The 21435-nt window shown below is 41.2% G+C and overlaps 1 protein-coding gene across 8 annotated transcripts in view; it reads left to right on the top strand.

Moving 5' to 3' along the window:
- The window catches only part of EPS15 (epidermal growth factor receptor pathway substrate 15), a 72614-nt gene that overhangs the window by 13794 nt on the left and 37385 nt on the right, over nt 1-21435 (top strand). For 6 of the 8 annotated variants that reach the window (XM_037403709.1, XM_037403712.1, XM_037403713.1 and 3 more), the window contains exons 1-5: nt 11595-11663; nt 14941-14982; nt 19939-20028; nt 20352-20399; nt 21202-21297. In XM_037403709.1, coding sequence (XP_037259606.1) covers nt 11610-11663; nt 14941-14982; nt 19939-20028; nt 20352-20399; nt 21202-21297 — 330 coding nt within the window. In that variant the 5' untranslated portion in view covers nt 11595-11609. Of the gene's footprint in view, nt 1-7550; nt 7744-11594; nt 11664-14940; nt 14983-19938; nt 20029-20351; nt 20400-21201; nt 21298-21435 lie in introns of those variants that run through there. The other 2 variants (XM_037403710.1, XM_037403711.1) reach the window with 2 other exon arrangements.

Genomic DNA, 21435 nt, shown 5'->3' on the forward strand with positions numbered 1-21435 from the left:
CTGAAGCTGATGAAATATCTTTTATTACAGATAATAGGAAACATAAGGTGACACAGAGGCAGGCAAATCCTTGTCAGCTGATGGAATTCAAATTCTGTTAATGCTCTTTTGCATCTGATCAGTCATGTGCACACCTTAGTTCCATCAAGGCTGAACCTCTGCTGCATTACTTCTGCAACTTAATCTTAAAAAAAAAAACAAAAAACCCCAAAAAACCCAAAACCAGAAAACAAATCAGTCATTAATCAAATAATTTGGTCATCTGTAAGGATACTTCATGTTTCAATTGCATTGTGTGTGCAACTAAATGAGAACATATGTTAAATTGTGAATTATTCACTGTATCCATACTTTACAGCAATGAGATAACATTCAGTCTTTGATATTTAGCAGTGATACTTATTGTATGTATTTAAAACATTTTTCATAAAGGAAAATATTTTAGGTGCTATCTCATTGGACAAGTTACATTACTGATATAGATAGTACTAAACTGATGTAGGAGAATGAAACAATTTAATTACATGTCAATAATTAAGGAGTCCAGAAAACAAAGAGGTTTTAAGGCAACGTTCCTCCATCTTACATGTTGACACCAGTGGGATTATATGTTTTGCACTTAAAGGAACATTTTGCCTGCTGGTGTTGTGCAATAGTTGGCCGAGTAACAGGACAGATTCCTCTCCCTGCTACAGAGCTGTAAATCAAAAATAATCCCACATGGTGGTTTCTTATTTGTGGACATACAGCAGGATTGTGGTTCTGCAAAGGGGGAGTGCCGCAAAAAGAGTATCTGTAGAAGTTCCTACAGACTCACACCAAATGCCTTGTCTGCAGAAAGAATGCTGCAATATGGTATCTGATAGCTTTCACAAAGTGCAGCCTGCCGTCTCCTTTACAGCACACAGGACTGATACAGATGCACCCAAGTAATGCTTTGCTCTTGCTTCTCACTAGATTTGTCTATAATTTGTGATCTTCCCCATAGAAACAAAGGTGTCAAAACACATATTTTAGTACCATTTTCATGGTCCAATCATGTCATCCTTCCTTGTTTACTCTGAGGGCAAAATCATTAACACTTGTTCAAATGGAATTGATTTTCCACTATTAAGGCTTTTCAGTCAGCTCCTCACAGCACCTTTGGCAGTCACAGTGCCATAACCCAGCTGCGGTCTCTGTTCTGTCACCAGTGGGCTTCCCACTGTAGTTCACACACATGAGAGCGGTTATTGCTGAAATCAAGCAGAATATGATTTAAATTTAGGAATGTTTTTAACTACTAGTGTAAAACGAAATGTGACTATTGTGGGGTCCTGAATAAGGATGAATTTAAATGTGTGGTTTAAGTGTTTTGCTGTGTTAGTGCCACACAAGTGTCACTGCTCACCTTGAAGACTAGGTTGTAGGTAGTAGTTACTGTGATTTGGGAAAGTTACTGGGGTTTGGGACTTATGACCAACATTATTGCATCAGTGTTATTTTATTTTCATAATTTCCAAACCATTGTTATGATTGTAATTAAGACTAGATGAAAATGAAAGAAAATTGAGAAAAAGGAAAGTCTCAAGGAGAAACACTTGCTAGTATCAAGATTTACAGTAATGCCATAAAAATGGCATCATGCCATAAATTGTCATGAGTTTGTCTTAAAGACAAATCAATTCATGAAAAGAAAAAAATTCAAATGGTCAATAACATGCTCTTTTGCCTAATTACTTCACATGTCTTATAATTCTGAAATGAATTAATAACCTTTGTGAAGTGCAGAGTGAATTAGCTTGAGGTTCGGGGAATGCTCTGAATTCAGTGTGTAGACTTTTTTATTTTTATTTTTTCTATTTACTTAAAATGTAATAGACTTGTTTTAGAAAGGTGAGCCATGCATTCCCTGGATTTATAGTATAGACAACATAACTAAAGAAAAAAGGAACAGAAGAAACTGTTGGTAGAAGCCTTTCTGCCCACCACTTCGTAAACATGTTAGTTCCATCATTTCGGTCAAATCATAGAATCGTTTAGTTTGGAGAAGACCTTTAAAATGAAGTCCAACCGTTAACCTGGCAATGCCAAGTCCACCACTAAACCATGTCCCTATGTGCCACATCTACATGTCTTTTAAATACCTCCAGGGATGGTGACTCCACCACATCCCTGGGCAGTCTGTTCCAGTGCTTGACAGCCCTTTTTGTGAAGAATTTTTTCCTAATATCCAACCTAAACCTCCCCTGATGCAACTTGAGGCCATTTCCTCTTATCTTATCACTTGTTACTTGGGAGAAGACGGCAACATCCACCTCACTGCAACTTCCTTTCAGGTAGACATTACAATACTGATGTGTTTAATTTATAATGAAGACTGTTGCTGTTTCAGCAGTGGTATAAATTGCTTGTTCTATTTCTGTCAGAACATATATTAAGCTGTACAAGGAACAGCTAAATCTCCAACTGCTATATTAGCTGGACATCATGTCAGATTAGTGCCTATTGAAGATTTTTCTGGGTTTCAACTATGATCTTGAATTAAAAATTAAATCCTATGTGAAAAATGTCACTCTGCTGTGGTGTCACCTTTCTAGTTTACAAAAATGTCAAAATGACCTTTTGTGTGTGTGTGTGTGTATACATATATATTTATATACACATTTCCTCTAATTCTTTTGGGGCATGAGGTACAGCCCCGTGAAACTGGCTCGTACAAACTAGTTGGAGAAAATATGCTTAATAGTCTTAATGAAAAGATAAATTGTGTATGTTTTAAAATGTTATAGATGGGTCTGTAGTGCTGCATTTTAAATTTGCAACTCTTCCATCAAATGTTTTGGAGAGATTTACTCAAGCCTTATTCAGGTTATTATCAACTGTAACATTCCAATCTCTTAATAAAAATTCAAGATTGTTCTTTCTAATTATCACAGCTCAAAAACAGTTTGTCCTTTGGGATTCTGAATAAGTGCAATATAAATTACATCATTTTACAAAAACAAAGAGGTACAATTGTTGCATAATGTACTTTGTTTCTATGTGACATAAGACTGCCAGTTGAAGAAATTAAATTCAGATATATTCAAGTATTTCTGAACATCTGAACAGAAACCACTGTTCAGATGAAGAAACATGCCTTAATATCCTAGTAAAGAGCACATAAAGCATATCCTGGGGTGTATTTCTAGTAAAAGGCATGCCTGCAGTTGTGACTTCCTAAAACAACTTGTGTCACTAGTCCTGGAAAGTACTCTGAGATTTCTGATAAAAGGTACCTTCAGTCCAAAAGGTCATCAAAGTTTTGTATGATGATCTTCCTCATTTCTCAGTAGGGATCTCTCAATAATCTAAATGTGGGAAAACGCTGTTTTGTAGTAGGAGCACGGCTGTTGCTTGGCTTTCTGAAACCTGTGCAACATCAGTCTCTGTTTACCTGTGAGCCTGTTCCCTTGCATTTCATTCTTTGATTGTAGACTAGTAATTCTTTTTTTGCCAGGATTTTGTGTGTTCGTGCATATGGTTCCTTTTTTTCACTAAAATTCAAAATGGTTTAATCCTTCTGACAATTAGATCCTTAGTTCTGTGTGTGTAATACTGGAGTTACTAATCTGTTTTGCACTGAAATTCCAGAAAGCTGGGTACATCATTTCATGTTCAGGTATGCAGAAGGCAGAAGTGAGTCATTCCTCTAGTTGGCCTCATAAGCGTTCATGGGTTGTAATAATACTTTTCCTAGAACGAGCAGAACAAGTCATACTAAATGCCAAAGTGTTGTTTTGGAAAAAAAAATAATGGGCTTCCTGTGTGCCGATGTAAACAAAGCTATGATAAAGGAAGGGATGAACACTTAAGATGTTATTTCCAGGGAGACCAGTGGATATGATTAAAATGGTGTTAGCTTTACTAACAAAGATACTTGGTGATCATAAGAGATTTATAAAACACAGAAGTCATTAGTATCTGATTCTGACTTGTGTAAGGCCTTTCCACGCTGTCTGGCTGCAGCACAGGTTTCAAATCCCAGTCAACTGTACTAGAACAAGTCACTTTATATACTTACACAGAACCTTACAATGGGCACTTGCACCAAAACGGTTATGCTGTTGTCATTGTAGCTACATTGATGCAAGCTCCATTCTTCACAAGCCATTTGACAAGTTTTGATTGACAAGTAGTCACTTGTTTGTCCAATGTAGGCTTAACCTTGTGCATTGTACTTTTAACGAAGTAAAGAACACTGAGATCTGGTACCCATTTGACAAATGTCAGTACTTAGAATAATAGAAAATCCTATTATACTTACAAATAATAGCATGCTAATGCTGTTCTTGTCCTTTTGTTATCAGAAGTGTCCCGTACTAGAGGATCTTAGGACAAATAGCTCAACTTATAGCAGTTATTACAGAGCAGATTACAGATAAACATATTTCTGGTGGGAGAATTCATACTGAATGTGAGAAGGTATAAAATGAAACCGTTAATTTAAATTGTTTTACCTAGTTCATGGACCTTTTGAATTTCTTTAAGTTCTTAACAAGCTTTCCCAAAAACCCAGCACACAGTCCCACCATGCCCTCAACGTTTACACAATTCTCAGTTCAGGAGATATGCAAAAGGGCAAGATTCATGGAATCAGCAATGGGAGAAACAGAGAAACAGGGTTTCCACTGAGGAGCAAGTAAGGGGAGAGGTACATTTAGTAAGCCTCCTAGTTCCAGATGTCTGGAGCTCCTCCATCCTAGCCAAGCCCTAGTGAGCTGCTCATGTCTAAGCCAAGAAAGTAGTTGGAGGGCATTGTTTTGCAAGCCTGCCAACCGTTTCAGGGTAAATTTTATTAACCCTAATTCTTCTCTTGACAGAAAATAAGTATGAAGTCCAGTTTTATGACCCTATGCCAGGTGATGACATTTCAATTCCAGCTTAGATGCAGATACCTATTTCCTTCTGAGAACTGCCATTCTAGATTCATACAAATCTGCAGTGTAACAGTTTATTGTCAGCTGGCTGGCAAGTACTGTTGTAATTGTCCTAGAGATGTCTGAGGCTGTGAGCTAGCTGTTTTAACTCAGGTGGCTGGAGGCATCCAGGACAATGTTTGTCTGTGGGAGGCACAGAATACTCAACAACAGCAAAAGATCCTCATGACCTCACCAATCCAGCATTGACTGAATGGAAGTCATTATTATTTTAATTTGCAGAGGCCCCAGTGGTTACGGTAAGTGACTCTTGCACTCTTGACTGTGGACAGAGTGGTCATGCATGATGACTGTGTGTTTTGAAAGTCCATCCACCTCTCAGAGGAGCCAGGTGTGCTATATGCGTGGCCAGGGTGTGAAGGTACATAAACCACATTCCTGGCACTGCCTGCTAGTTCCTAAGCAGCAAGTGCAACTCATAGTCCGCTGCTGCTGCTGCTTAGGAGAGCTCAACAGCAGTATGAAAAGGCTCTCCGCATCAGCAGACTGCTGTGCACCTCACAGTTTGAGGAAGCAAAATGGTGGGGTTTGTTGCGTTTATTTTTTAACTCAGAGACTTCAGGAAGGTCAGGCTGGCAGGGGCAGTCATTTGGCCAGAGCAAGCGTACCTCCTGGACAGAGGTCCCATCTGCTCAGAGGGAACATGAGACCTTTAATCGTGCTCCGGGTGAGGCTGCCCTGTTTGAAGGGCTCTCATGGGAGAGGCGAGTACCTATACAAGTCCCTGGTGTTCCTTGACTCAACACCCTTATTTCAGTAGCCTCGCTGCAGCTGTGGGTCTAGTCCTGGACCAGATGGGAAACGCTTGATGATCAATACCCAGCAGAGGGAAAGGAAGCAGCAGCCAGAACACATCTGCTGAGTCAGACAGCCTGCCCACAAAATCCTGCTCACAACAACTCTCAACATCAAGCCTCTAACTCCAGAGCCAGGTCCCATTACCCGGTTTTGCATTTTCCTTCTATTTGCAATGAGAAAACACCACCCTGGGCGTAGCCTCTCTCCTGAGAGGCCGTTACCAAGCAGTAGCTGTTCTCCTCGCCCAGGGAGAGGAGACTGAGAGAAGAAAACAACTGGGAGAGCAAAGGGCATCCACGTGAGGTCATGGCAGCTAACAGAAACCCAGGCCCTTCAAACCTCTACTGAGGGACCACCTCCCAAATACTAACAGACTCAAATATTGCTGTCCCCAGGAGACACAGCTATAGTTTTACAATCTTCTGGTTTAATTTCCAAGTATTAATTATTGTGGGATAGTATTCCAATTTTAATCAAAGAAGACAAAAAATCAACCTAGAAATATAATTGCCTGTGCTGTTTTCTAGGGATTTTACTTAGTAGGAAATGAGTGTGAGGTGAAATAGAGGCATGACAATGAGTATGTGAATATTTTTATATTTATTGTGTTTTCTTTTTATATTCTTCCCCTCCATATCTGCTTTTTCTTGCTGAAATGACTGAGAAACAGGTCGGTAAAGCAGAGCTTCTATAAAACCTTTATTAGAGAATAGGTGGGAAGGAGTGATCCCACATGTTTCGTGACAGATGATGAGAAATAGCAGCTCAGAATGACTGCCAGCTGAGGAATGATGGGATGCAGAGGTGGGGCGTGAGCATTAGCACAGGCATGAAACCAAGCTGAAGACAAAAATATGCAGAGTGGTAGCAAATTAAAAACAGTGAAAGACACCAAAGCGCATTGTGAAACCTTTCCAATAATCAAGTATGACTCCAGGTAATTTCCTCTTGTTGGTCTGAATGTGTTTTTCAAGTTTAAATTTGTGCCTAATCCACCTTGGGGTAAAGTAAAGAAATAGCCATGTTTCCCTGCGCCCACGGTGACATGGACGATGTGGTGGTGCAAAATGCTCAGAAGAGCGGCTGGAACAGCCCGTGGGTGGGAATGAGCAGGTACAGGAGCCGCCGGTGCCCTCCTGTTCCCTGGCAGAACAGGGAGGTTTGCCTGGGCCAAGCCGGAGCCCTAAGCGGGAGGAAGAGCAGGAGTAAGCGGTGGCACGAGTACTGCTCACAGCCTGTTTGTACACAACTGTTTGTTATGTGTTAGGAGAACACGGTACAATTTGCTTCCCACTGCAGCTGGCTCCTCTTGCCCCCTGTCCTGTCTGAGGGTTTCTCCTGTGGCAAGGGCTGCCCGTTGCCTGTCTTCTGCATCCCCCTCCCGAGGGCCCGCCGGCAGGGCCTGGCAGGGGCAGGCCGCACGCCCCAGGCCTGCAGCTCCCTGTGAGCGGGGCGGCCAGCGGCAGAGCCCAGAGCCCGGGCTGCCCCTCGCTGCTGCCCAGCCGGAGGGGTCCACCCGCCGCTTCCTCCCGGGCGGCCCAGCCCCCGTACAGCCCAGCCCAGCCCAGCCCTGACACCTCCGGGTCGGGCCCTCCCCCGCCCGTGCCTCGGCTGACCCGGAACGCCCCGAGCCCCTCCGGCAGGGGCAGGGCCGACAGCGGGGCAGACAAGGGCGAGGTGCCGGCAGCGTTGGGCGCCGCATCGGGCCGAGGGCTCCGGCTCCGGGTTTTTGCTGCAGCTGCCTGGCGCGGGCTCCGGCTCCGGCGCCCGGTTTTGCTGGCGGCCCCCGCTGCCGCGCGCCGTGGCGGGGCGGGCTCCGGCTCCGGCCGTCGGCGGGCGCGGATCCGGTGCCGGGTTTTGGCCGGGGCCGGCTAGGGAAGTTGCCGAAGTTGGGCCGCGGGTGCCGGGGCCGCGGCGCGTCCTTCCTGCGGCCCGGCCGGTGCATGATGGAAGCAGCATGGCCGCCCACCTCTCCCTGACACAGGTACCTCCCGCCGCGGGCGCGGGGGCTCCCCGCTCCTGCCCGCCGCTCGTCTCCCTCTGCCGGCCGGCTGCGAGGCCCGGCGCCTCCCGGGGCTGGGGCGGGGGGTGCTCGGGACAGCAGCGGGGCCCGGGCGGTGGCGGAGCGGCTCGGTGCAGCCCGGCGGGCCCCCGGGCGGCGCGGCTTTGTGTGGCCGCCGCCGCCCCTCAGCCCTGCCCCGCCGCGCTAACGGCCGACCGGCGCTGTCAGGTGGCGGCTGAAGCGCGGCTGGGGCAGGGGCGCCGCGGTGGCGGGGCGGGCAGGCAGCCCCTGGCCGCGCAGGGAGCCCGCCCGGCCGCAGGTGCCGCTGAGCGGGGCACGGCCGCGGCCCCCCCCGCCGCCGGGGAGCGGCCCTCCGGGTGGGCAGCCCACGGGGGTCCGGGCTGCGGCGGTTGTAGTCGCTCTTGGCCTTTTGTCTTCCGTAAAAGCACAGGGCGCCTGGTTTACACAACTATTAAAAAAAAAATCGACACCATTACCACAAAAATGCCGCCCCCCGGGCTGGGGAGGCAGGGGGCGGCCTGGGAGCGAGGGGCGCGCTGGCTGCGGGCGGGGGCCGGTGAGGAGCCTGTGCGGGGCGCGGCAGCGGGCCCGGGGGGCGGCCGGGGAGCGGGCAGCCTGCCGGAGGGGCGGCCCGGGGGAGCCTGGTTCTTGTCGGAACAGAAACGTAACTCCGAAGGTCTGGCTTGGAAGTCATCGTACCTGTCCCCCTGTGGGCCCCGCGGTGCGGGGACGCCGTTTCTGCGTGCTGCCCATGGTGAAGGGCTTTGCGGGCGGGGGTCTGAGCACCTGCAGACCCCTTGGCACCTGTGGTGCTCGGGGATCTCCCTTTGCCAAGCCTTTGCCGCTGGGATTTTTTCCTCGGTGGTAGTAGCATGGCTTCGTGCAAGTTCTTGTATACTTCAGGGCTGCGTCTAGAGATTTCATAGCTCATAAACTGCACTTTCTGGTACTTTTTTGTTTCATTTAGCGGTGACGTGAGAAACTTGCATTCCTACCTGCCACAAGCTGGAGGCAGGCCTGTTGGTGCACAGGCTCCTGGCTTGGGATGCTTCCATCTGATCATCATTTGTCATGTTTACAGAAAGTAAAGCTGGTCAATAAACGTGCATCACTTAATCATGTAGAAGTAAACTTAAAATTTGGCAGCAAGGCGGCTTGATTTGCAGTCACTCACGTAGTTGACTTTTGAGAAAATCATGTTTCAAGGAAAGGAAGGAGGATAGTTCTGTGAAAAGACAAACTTCAAATATGTAGAGAATGTAAATAATGAGCGTGTCTTTAAAGGTCTGAAGGTATAGTTATGAAGTACAGCACCTTCTGTGAAAGCTTGCTTTAATACTAAAAAATACTAGGTTAGCCTTTTCTGTGTCTCTTTTTTTCAGCAGTGTTGAAGCAAAAGAAAAAGGTTTAAAACATCCCCTTACTGAAGAGAAAAGAAGATTTCCTAGACCAGCAGCCTTAATTCTGTTGGTCTAAAGGCTCGTTATTTGGGGAGAGGGGAGGAGTGTCCGCTCTGGTGTGTTCTACAGCAAGACATTATTGCTTACAGGCTGTGTAATCCTTTCTTTGTAGAATTTACATTTTTTTGGTCACATGGAAGGGGGACTAAATACAAACGTGATAATGTTGACACAAGCAGAAAAATTGCCAGTATCCTTTAAGCCTTTGTGACTACAGCTTTCCACCAGTGGTTAAATTGAGGAAGCTATTTCTGTTGTTGTTGACAGTTTGTGTGGGGATTTATTTTTTGTGTATTTTTTTCTTCTCGCATTGCGTGAGAACCGTCTTAGAAAGTCATGCAGCCTAAAGATGATTTCTTCACTGTAGGTTCTAACTTCTGGAATTTCAGTGTTATGAAAAGTTACAACAAATAGTTACATGTTCTAAATCTGCTCAGATGAGCATGAGGAAGTGAAAAAGACAGTGTAGGGGGTGGGGGTACAGTTACCAGCTGCAGTTAGATCAGTTACGAACACCAGCAATAAAAAGGATGAGATCAGCACTTTCTGTTGTACCTACATGCAGAGAATAAGAGGCATATTAACTTGCAGTCAAGCTCACAATTGTGTCAGGTTTTATTTTCCCCTTCCCCTGTTTGGTTTAACTGTGATTTAATATGGCTAGGAAGTAGGGTGTTTCCAAGTGAAACTAGGGTATTTTCAGATGACTCTGCAGCTGCAGTGTCTGAGAGGGCTGGACATCCTTTATTTGAATATCGAAACACTGCTTAACTAATTTGAGACTTTTTGGTGCTAACTGTATTCAGTTGACTGATCAGTACAAATATTTCAGGACCATGTAGCTGTAGTGAAATTTATTACACCATGCATGCTTGAAAGAACATTGCAAACTGAAGGTGATTAACCTTCCCCTCCTCCCCCCAGTTTAGTAATAATCTGAAGTATCTTTTATTTCCCATTTTGAACCCATTCTGCAACATCTTGTTGCCACTTGTATTTGCTCAGCAAGTGTTATGGTCTGAGCATAACTGAATTTAATAGAGAACTTCTAAGGAAATTTCAACCATGGGAATGTTTTGTTGTGGTTGCCTTTCGTTTGGAAACAAGCTAGCAAAGTCAATGAGAAGGAACTGTTCCTATCTCACAAATTGTCATCTGATGTCAGAAAACTCAAATTAAGCTATAAGCCAACGTGAGGAGTTGTGTTTTTTACCTTCGAAGGACGGTTGCTTATCTGGCCTATTTCATTTAGGGAGGAAGAACAGGAAACTGAAGGTGCGGAAAATGCATGTTGAGAGTGGGAAGACAGCGTTTTTGAAAGCTGGTGTGATAACTTATTGTTGCTCTTGAAAATTGAACTTGTGTATTCTGAAAAACGTGCCTATATGTGATTGAAGGGAAAGCCCACGGTTCGGGGAAGGACTGTAAAGAAATACTTGAGGAGAATAGGAAAATAACTTTTTGTGTTTGTTTTCCTGGTGTCCTGAAATGCTTTTTGTGAAAAATGTAGTAGTGGTCTTAAAGCAGTTATAGCTGCACAACAAGACAGTTGTGTAAAATTTGTATCCTAACTAGCTGCAGGTCTCAGTTTAAACTTCAGCGTTGTGTCACGGAGTCCAGAACACCGTGCTTTGTCGTTGAAGGGAAGCATCAAATATTACAACTGAGGCTAAGCTAGATAGATACTTGTTAATCCTGGCAATGCATGCATTTGATGTCTTCCTACTGGAATACATAAGTTGCAAATACTTACGGTATGAATGATACTGTCATGGTAATACATGTTATATATAATGTAGAACCAAATCTTGTGAGGACTCTGGCAAATGTCTGGTTTTTTAATATTTTTTTTTTAAGGGATCAGCAAAATGGTAAAATTAACATCTTAGTTTGTTCTTTTTACTGGAGTGAGAAATCTGTTGTTCCTCTTTCTGTCCTCCATGAAAGGTGAGGAAATCTTGAGTGTGTGTGTGTGTTTAACCTGGTGTATAGAGGGGGCTGACTGCCGCTGAAGCAGATAGAACTCAGGCTTGTTTTTTTAATTGATACTGCATCAACCATGTTAGAGAGTAGCTGCATCTAAAAAGGCAGTGAAGCTACTCTTTCATGGTATATAGGCTTTGTTCAGTACTGATTAGAAGATGATGGAGGTTTCCTGTAGCGATTTGAAAATTAAATTGAACCATTCTCTTAATTACATGGTGACAGTCTACGCAGAGGGATGATGGCAGAGGTTTTGTGTTCAGTTTTGTTTTCAACTCTTCAATGGGAATGCAAGTGCTGAATTTTGAAGTACTTGGTAATATTTTTGTATGAATTTACAGTAAATGTTTTCTTACCTTTACTTTTGCTAGTGCTGTAGGAGACATGCTTGGTTCTCTAATGGGAAGTGGTAGGAAGCTTTGCTGTGAAACACTTCAGGTGAGAAGTTCAGTAGGGGGAAAAAGGGACAAGCTGTTTATTGTTTGGAAACGGCATTGTAAGAAAACCTGCTTGCCTTAAACTTACCTGTTTTTTGCCTGTCTGAGTACGTGAAGATTGCTTATGACCACATTGTGTCTTTTGGCTTGGAAACTCTTAAAATGAATCCTAGAGCTAGTCATGATAAAATAGAGTATTTTGAATTTTAATCAAGATAAATAGCTTGTTTCTCCCCTTCTATCTCATTTGGGTTCAAATGGGAAGTTGTTATTGTTTTTCTCAATTGACAACTTTATGTTTGTTTGTTTTTAAACCATTTTCTGAGAAGGAAGGTTGTGGATGGCTGGGGTGGACAGACTGGGAATAGTATCTTGTTACATCTAAATGTGCATGTGCCAGAGGGATGAAAACATGGGGATATAAAGGCTTGATTGACAACAGAAGATGAAAAAGACAGGTGACCCTGAAGGTGTTTTTTATTTCCTAGGTTAATATGCTAAAGTTCATAGGTTTGTAACGAAAGGTTGTAATTACTAGAGCAGACGTTAATCTTATGAAGTGATAAATTCTAAATGGAATCTTAATACTGTATTTCTATTTTTATATGCTGTGGAATCTGACCTTTTCTCCCTTCCTCCTTCCTTTTTGCATTGAAAACAACTTGAGTTTACTCTCTACAATTGGTTGTTACAAGTCCCATAAAAACAATTTTGCCAGGTAAATTCTACAGCACCACTTTGAAAGATGTTGAGCAGTACTTTTTGCTTATCCTAGATTATATTTGTATCTGTTGTTTTATTGTGGGGTATACTTTGAAAGAAAACCAAGTCTGTTACTAGTAAAATAGTCTGGGGAACTTTTTTACCTGCTATTATTTTATTTGGCATCACAGGAAATTCCAGTTACTGCAATGATACTGATTTTAAAATGAATATTGGAAACACTAATGAAATAAATAAGAATTACTGGCTTGTACTCTGAGTACTGAATGAAAAGATTGTTTTGCATTTGGTCTTTCATTGCAGGACTTAAGCACAGTGTTTCCTGTCCAGGAGTGACAATGATCAGTTTGGCTGTAATAACGAAACATTTGGCTGAACAAAGGGTGGTATTGGGCAAGAAGGATGATGCATAAGAATTGATACTTGTAGCGGATGCGCTGGCCAACTCTGTCCTAGTTTTCTGCTTGTAGCTTTAATTTGATTGTGTTCTATATTTTTACATTATAATGAAGTAATACGTAGTAAGTAAAACACTTGAACCTTTAGAACTGTCCCTCTAGATTGCTCTACAAAGTGTAGCTGAGTTGGTAAGCACAGCATTTGAGGTTTAGCTAAGAAAATAAAGTATGTTTTGGAGCATGCTGGGAAGTGATTGAAAGCGTTTGTTATATTGGTGTTACAGTAGTCAGAGGTCTGGCAAAACTTGAATATATTTCATCAGGCTATTTTAAGGGATGTGTAAACATCTGCTTAGTTGATGGCTGAAATAATAAAAATCTTGGGGTACCAGAGCGAAGCCAGAGCAAGTTTAAGCTGTGGTATTGCATGGAGGTATTGCAGGGAATACTGATGATGGTTTCCCAGCATAGGTAATATTTAATGTCTGTCTATGTGAGAGTCATTACCCACCCACCCACCAACAAAACAAAAATCACCAGACCCTCCCATCGTCACTCTCCCTCCAAAAAACCCCAGCCAAAACCAACCAACCAAAATTCACCCAAGAAACAAGTGGAGAATCAGAAATGCCCTGTGGCTCTTAGAAGAAACTGGGTGTCTCTAGAGCAGCATACTTGCTGAACAAGCATATGTCAAGGTCCAAATGAAGGTTTTCCTATTATTTCTAGCTGTTCTCGGTAATTTCTGTTTCAGGGTGTTCTGATAATTCTGCTCAACTACAGAAACCGTGCAGTATCACACTGAACCCCTAATTTCTAGCAAACTTCCGTGCTTTATATTCTTCGATAATCAGCATCTGTGAACATCTAAGCTTGGCCAAAAGAGCAACTGCATTAGCTGTTGCTAGGAAAATGTATGCGGTTTCATTTCAGCTGTCACCATGTGTACATGCTATAGTAAGGTGTTTTCTACAACTGTATGATTGACAACATTTAGAATACTGTTGGGTTTCCGTATTTCAATGTAAATTTCTAAATTTTAAAGCCAAGGAAGCTACCTTATTGGATTCACTTTGTACAAAGGTCTGTAAATCCTGGAGTTTAAAATCATATTCCTCTTAAGGGAGAGAATTCTGGGTTTTGGGTGATATTCAAAGTTATGTGGCTCTGTGTTTTTTATTTTAGTATGTGTTGTGTGATTAACTTGCATTATGCTCAGTTGTTCCAGCAGGGCTTGCCAGGGCAACACATAGTGGTAATTCTAGGGTTAGCCTCTGCATAAATGCACCCAGTCATGCACACAATCTTTGGTTTAGGCAACGTGCGCTTCATGAAAATGGTATCTGATTTTGTGCTTGGTTTTACGTCAGGGAAGAGAGGTAACCCTAACCATCCACTTCTTGGGAATCTCTTGGGCAAGGGTATTTGATGTAGGCCAAGACACCAGGTTTTGCATGGTTTCAGGCCTTGGGCTTTTTTAGAGTTTTTAAGAATCGCTTAAAAACAAATTCATAAAGAAAGGGCCTTTTCCAAAGAAGCTATTTTATCTTTGTCCACCTCAGTTTAGGTGAGCACTGAATGTCTGGTAGGAGGCAGTGGAATATCAGGTAGAAGTTACCACTGGCAAGGATTCAAGTTACAAAAAACAAAGTTAATTTTTTACTCTCTCTTAATTTGGTACCACTGCTGTGGAGTTAGTTGTGAATGCAGGAGTTAATTTGAATACCCGAAAATTGTACAGACGAGTTGCATATGACTCTGAATTCTAAAGAATTATGCAGTGGATAACAAAATAAAATTACATGGCTTTGTACTCATTAGAGAGTACTTCCTAGCCTGTACCGTTTCAGGTTTCTTCTTTTGCCTGTAGATGGACTCGCTTAAGAATTCTTGTTTCCTACTGCCTAAGCTGGTGACCTGATAGTAATCTGATAGTGGTTAGTATCACTGACTTAAAAACAAGAAGTTAGTCTTCCAAAAGTTACAGCATCAAGAGCTGTCATAGTCCCCATTGTGTTACAGAATAAATAGAATTATATAAATGCTTAATGCGTCTTTAAAGACCATTAAAGTGTTTAACATCTTTCTTTATCCAGGGAGAGGGGAATTGAAATGGAAATCTTCAGGGTTAATTTTATCTCTCTTTCTCTTTTACAGCTATCAAGTGCAAATCCTCTGTATGAGAAATTCTATCGACAGGTATGTATGTTCTTGTTGAGAGAACAAACTTTGTTTTCTATTTAAAAGAAAGAATATTCATTTGCTATAGACTTCAGCATGGCCAACAGTGTGTAAACAATAAAAGTTCAAGGAATATTATTCTGCTTTAAAAAATATTTTTATAGCAACTAACACTTGGGTCTGAACTATATAATCGTAAATATAATATTGGTTGTAAGATGACTTATTTAATTTGCTAGGGAGCTACCAGGTATGTATGACATACATCACTTTAGAGTTACAACAGACTGTTAGCTCTTGGAATGGAGTGAAGTACTGTATTGTTATGTTCTTTGTTCCTTTTTACACGTGAAGCTGAATTTCCTGTGTTTGTAATGCAGTTAGTGTTATGTAAGACTTGTGTCTCTGCATATCCCCAGAGGTTCTTACAGGATGCTGCGAGGAGTGAAATTTGGATGGAAGGCCACTGAATACCAAAAGAATGTGTGCAGTTCTTGCAGCTTCACTCAAGCGATACGAATCTTTTGACTTTATAATGTAAAAACTAACTAAATATATAAACAAACCCCCAAAATAAAAAGAACATAAGTTTTATATATCAACTGTCTTTTATATTTAGGCTCAGCAAAAATAAGGTGTATTAATTCCTATAAATACAACTTTTTTGAAAAATAGCTGTTTGAACTACTCTATAATAGCAATATTTTGTATCACGTGTAATATAAATTATTGTGCAAACACAGTTAATGTGAAAATTTAAAGGAAATGTAAACTAAATGACTGTAGGAAGTTGGGTTTTTTCCTTTGTGCAACGGGTAATTTTCCTGTTTGTTTGTCCTAAGACAGGATATAGTGTATATGACCTTGTTATTTAGCAACTTCTTTGAGTGTCAACATTAGAATGTAAGTTTATCTGCTGGGGAAGAGCAAAGACCATGATTTCTATCCACGCTCTGTTTTTGGATTGCGCTTAGAGGGTTAGTCCCATTATCAAGCACATGAAACAGTGGTTAAAGTGTATCAGCCTGTGATGCTGAAGTTTGAGCTTTCTGTTTTACTTTAACAGCTTTTTCTCCACTGCAGAAGAGTAGCAGATTTGAAATTGCTAAAGAAGAGTGAGTTTATCTTGATCTAAGTTCGGATGGCTCCTGAAGGTTGAAGGGAGATAGTATCACCCTCACAAAGTTTTCCTTCAGTCTGATGGACAAATCCACTGTGTTTATCTCCAGGCATTGGATTAAAAGCCTTAGGAGAATACCATAGTATGGTGATCATTGTAAGGTCCCAAGAAAAGGCAAGGAATTAATATTTTTTGCATGTTAGGTTTCCTAAATACTACTGACTATCATTGTCATGTATCATCTTTGCCACGTGCCTGTCTTTCTCCTGACTGCAATTGCTTTACCACTCAAGTGTTAAGCAAAAAGTTGGATAAAGAAACTGAATTTAAGCACAAATGCGATACCGGTTCTGAAGTCACTTAGCATCTTGCATTCGTTGGAATATATAGCCTAGTGAAACTGGAGTACTAGTTGTTGTCCAGCAGTCTCAATAGTATACAGGAACAGGGATTCCTTAAACATGATGTTACTGTCAGTGAAGTTGTGCCAATGGATTTATTTTTCAGAGGATTCATTTTCTGACTTGCTCAGCCAAACTCTTTTCTGCAAGTGTTTGTCCTAAAGAGTAGCTTTCAAATGTAGCGTCTAAAGACTTTCAGTTGCAGTAGATAACTTTTTCTTTCCCTCCCTTAGATAAGGAGATGTCAACTTTCAGAATAGAAATGTTGGAAAGACATTTCCTACTTTGTCCTGTGGTGCTGGTAGAGCGTGGGTTGGGTTTTTTTCATACCAGAAGCACTTCAGAGTGTTCCATGCAACCTGAGAATAAAAGTTCATCACCTGAAATAGCTCTGATGCTTAGTACGCTTCCAGTTCTATCACAATCTTTAAGTAATTCATATGGCATAATGTGTGTTGTGAAACGGGTGGGTATCAGTCTTGGGCTTTGTATTTGGAATGCAGTTGAAATCTTAACCTTTCAATAGGGACATTTTTCTTTCAAATAGAAGTTTTTGTGTTTAACCTTTTCTAGACTCTTTCAAAACGGGGTGAGATTAAAGGACAAATTTAAATATGTGTGATGAGGTAGTAGGGAATTACTTAATCATGTGATGCATTGTAGTAGGTAAGCAGTATGCCTGAGCTGCTGATGCGTTCTTGATGAATCCTGAGTTGAAGTACTTCTTGCTATTAACTTCTGACATCAGATTTACATTTGTAATTTTTAATCATTTCTAGCCCTACAAATGACATTTTCCAACAAGAGAGTTGTTGGCCAATACAGCTATGAAAACTGCTTTTTGCACATCACAAGTCGGCGTGTAGCTGACAAACGCCAGCGATCTCAGTGCAATAGTCAAACATAAGCCAATTTTCTGCAGTGTTATCATGTTTAGCAAGTACCCCCATCCCAGCATACAAGACTCTGTAATTGGTCAAGAAATTTAAATTAGCCCTTTAAAAAAAAAAGTTACTAAAATATAGGTAATTAGTTGCACAAAAGGAACCTGTATCCATATCGGATTAAGTAAGATTCCTGCTTAAATCCTTTAAAGTCACCTCCCTCTGGGCTGGAGGTGGGGAGATAAAAAATAAACACAGCTGATACTGTATCGCTTTGTGACTTTCCCGAAAGAGTAGTGAAGTCCCGGGCTGGAGGTTTTCTGAGCGGATGCCAAGATGACTGTGCTTAATGTGCAAGCTCGACTCCACTAACTGAAAAGGGGATTTGATGCAGTGTTTTGGCAGCTTTTTGCTTATAATATGAACAGCTCTCCCATACGGACTGAATTAGATAATTTAAAATTATGAGGAGCAGGCTAACTACAAGGCTGTAGTGTTTGTAATTTTATTGCCCTGACCAGGGAATCCTCAATTATAGGAAACAATGTCTCCTAATTAAAATCATATTAGTTATGCTGAAAACAAGATATTTTCACTTTTGTATTAAATGATGCCTTTGGGATTGCTTTCAGTTTTTTGTTCACTTTTAGAAGAAGTGTCTATCAGACAACCTTCATCTCCTGCCGCATGCTTTCCAAATGATAAATTCTCCACGGTCTCTCACTAGCTAGTTCTAAGCCCGCCTTTGGGAGCTGTTTGCTTTGAGCACCTTGTGTGTGCTGCACCTGTAAACTTGGGAGGTTGGTCTTGCATTCCAAACAAAATACTGAATGTGGTCTTTGTTTAAATGCAAAGCTATGAGACTGTAAATGATGCAATGCATCATTATCATCATTTTGCTATATATTCCCAAACTTTTTGTTCTGTGTGAAGCACTAGTTTTCACGAGGCATTCTTAGGCTATTTTGAAGACAGCCATGATGACTCGGTGTTCGGCAAGTGCTCAAAAAGCATTGATCTTGAAAAGGGGGTACTGGGAGATCTAACGCTAGCATCAAGCTATTCTTCCTGTGTGTGTACTTCGGTTTTCCATGCATGCTTATTTATTTGTACAATTTCCGTTTTGGTTCTCTGGCTCTTCAGGAAGTGTGGAAAGTGACCTCTCTTACCTCTTTCCTGTCCTTCGAAATGTTTATCATGTTGCAAATTCTTCATAATTTCAGGGCATCCCAGCTGGTCATAGATGGGAAGACTGTTTCTGAGGATGATATAATTTTTATCTATAAATCGTAATATATAATTTGATCTCAAAATCTTGGAACACCTGTACTGCTACCTGTCTGATGTAGTAAGTCTGACAGTTTGAGTTGACTGAAGATACCCTTAGTCCTCTTCTCTGTACTGTGCCCTTTTTAGGCACCCTTTTGCTTTAGGCTCTCAGACTCGTAGCTTTTTCTCGATTTCCCTTGTCCGCATGTAGGTGATGTAAGTTTTACTGCTTGCTTCTTCCAGTTGAAGATATAACCGAGGCACTGTTTTTGCTTAGGAACTTGAGCAGTGATCTATTTTAACGATCTCCTTATTGATCCAGGGAGAAATGCATGCTGGTTGATATTCTGCCAAAACTATCAGCAGCTTCTTCATTGTGTCAGTAAGTTTCACTTCAGGGAGTAAGCATTTCCCTCTTCTAGGGTGATAAAGGTATCTTCAAGCAAAGCCTTCTTTTTCGGACCATAACATAATGCATTCAGAGCTGCACAATTAAATGTAATCAAACTCTGGGACTTCTCTGTCCTTGCAAGTCAGATTTTTTTGTGGGCATCAAGAAGAAATCCCTGATTACAAAAGGCTAATTAGGTTCAGGTGATGGCCTACTGTGAACAAGCTTCCTGGTCTATAGCATAACTTGAGAAATTCTTGGGCCTTTGTACTTGGAAACTTCTACTGGAGACCCTGAAATCCAGGCATAGTCAATGATGAGAAACTTACAGCAGTGGACCTTGATTGTTTGCATGTATGTTAGTAGGTTTTTTCCTTAGTTTTTATGTGGAATTAACCTAAATCTTCATTGATGACCTATAAGAGTAGGCTTGCATCAGGGTGCTGGCTTGTGACTTGGGAAACCTGGGTTACCTTCCTTGCTTCTGCCCCAAACTGGGTCATCTAGGCAAAATTCTTAGCTCTCTGTCTTGGTTGTGTACAGACAGATGGGGATAATAGTGTATTTTTCTGGAACATTGTGAAACATTAATTAGAGTGTGAAAGATGCTTAGATATATATGCATGATATATCTTAAATTTGGCAGTGTTAGTGTAAAATATCAGCTTCCAAAGCCTGCCTATTGCTACTAAATCTGGAGCAGCTAGTTCAAAATGTCTTAATTCTAACATAACATGATTTTTTAAATGAAAGGGAGTTTTTCTTTTTTTAAAAAAGTCTGAAAGATTGGTCTCAAAGTGACTACATTAACTTGAGCACTGTTCTTTGCTGGCTTTTTGAGAAAATATTTAAAGAGATTGCATCAATTCAAAAGCTAGTTTGTCATGTGAGGTTTTTTTCTTCTCCCAGGTTGATTCTGCTAATGCTGGAAGAGTGTTAGCTTCTGATGCAGCTGTTTTCTTGAAGAAGTCTGGATTGACAGATTTGGTACTTAGAAAGGTATTTAATGATAATTATTTAATTATCCTGTCTCTTGCTTCAGTTAGTATCCTGTGTAAATGAAAATGCTTAGTGATAGTACAAGATACATCTCCTAACGTGTTTTCAGTTGTGATATCCAATAGTTTCCGACTTCAGTCTTCTTGCTTGTTCTACTATGTATATCGCTTGTACTGGAAATTAAAACAATATTTAAATTTATCACCACAAATAAGTTCAGATCTTAACTTTCATCCAAGAATGCATTGTTAAATGGAGTGAGAACTTGCCAGCTTCCTCTCAGTGCTGTGGAACACTTGGTGTCTATTATTTTTGTGTTTTAGATTTGGGACTTAGCTGATACTGATGGCAAGGGTATCCTGAACAAACAGGTATGATTGTTTATATGGTGTATGAGGTTACTCTAACCATTAGCAAGCCTTGAATTAAGATAAAAGTTAAGATTTCTGGTTCAGGAAATCAGTTTTTCTAACTGATTTTTTTTTTCCTCACATTTTTCTGATTTGTAGTAGACTTGTACTTTGCACTTTGTGTAAGCTACAATAAACTAAGCAGCCTTCAGCTACCTCATCAGTTTTTCTTCAAGTAGTAAAATGAGCTGCTGTGTAGCTGTACGGAACAATATAGTGATAAATAATTTAAGGGTTAATGTATTGTATTTACTGCAAAGGTGACTTTTCCTATTAATCTTGGAGGAAATTTAATGCAGAAATTAAAATTCTAGTAAAATCTTCCAAATTCTTATTTATTTAATTTTGGTGGACTTGACTTTAGTACATTCCTACAGTGGTACTGCTGGAAAGTTCTAATGTGCATTGCTGTTTGGTTTGATGTATAGTAACTTCAATAACGGCCTGTGGAGAGCTAACTGCTTCACCTCATTGTAGGAAAATGAGGAGCTTGTAGCATCTACCAAACAATTTCATTTCTTTTCATGCTACTCTTGATTAATTTTTCTCATGTGCTGTACCTTTCTTTCCTCCCCTCCATCAACTGCTACCTTTGGGATCAACTCGGTTCCTCCAAGAACTCCAAGGCTGCTGCCTTCTGTCACTTTGTGACCCCTTTTGAAGCCATTTGCAACCCTTTGTATATATAGCAATACTAGAAATTTATTTTGAAATTTGAGTATTTTTATATAATAAATCCTTTAAAATTTCATTTTTCCTGTAGGAATTTTTTGTGGCTTTACGACTTGTAGCATGTGCACAGAATGGATTGGATGTTTCCCTGAGTAGTCTTAATTTGCCTGTTCCTCCACCAAGATTTGTAAGATTTCTTTTTTAATTGAACATATCAACTCATTGATAAGAACTGCTTTTAAGTGAACAATTAGGAAGGTTTGGTATGCCAAACATTTCTGAACGTGATGTTGTAGGGCAATAGAGCCTACAACAGGGGAAAATT

The sequence above is a fragment of the Falco rusticolus genome, chromosome 11, assembly GCF_015220075.1.
Source record: "Falco rusticolus isolate bFalRus1 chromosome 11, bFalRus1.pri, whole genome shotgun sequence".
Classification (NCBI taxonomy): domain Eukaryota; kingdom Metazoa; phylum Chordata; class Aves; order Falconiformes; family Falconidae; genus Falco; species Falco rusticolus.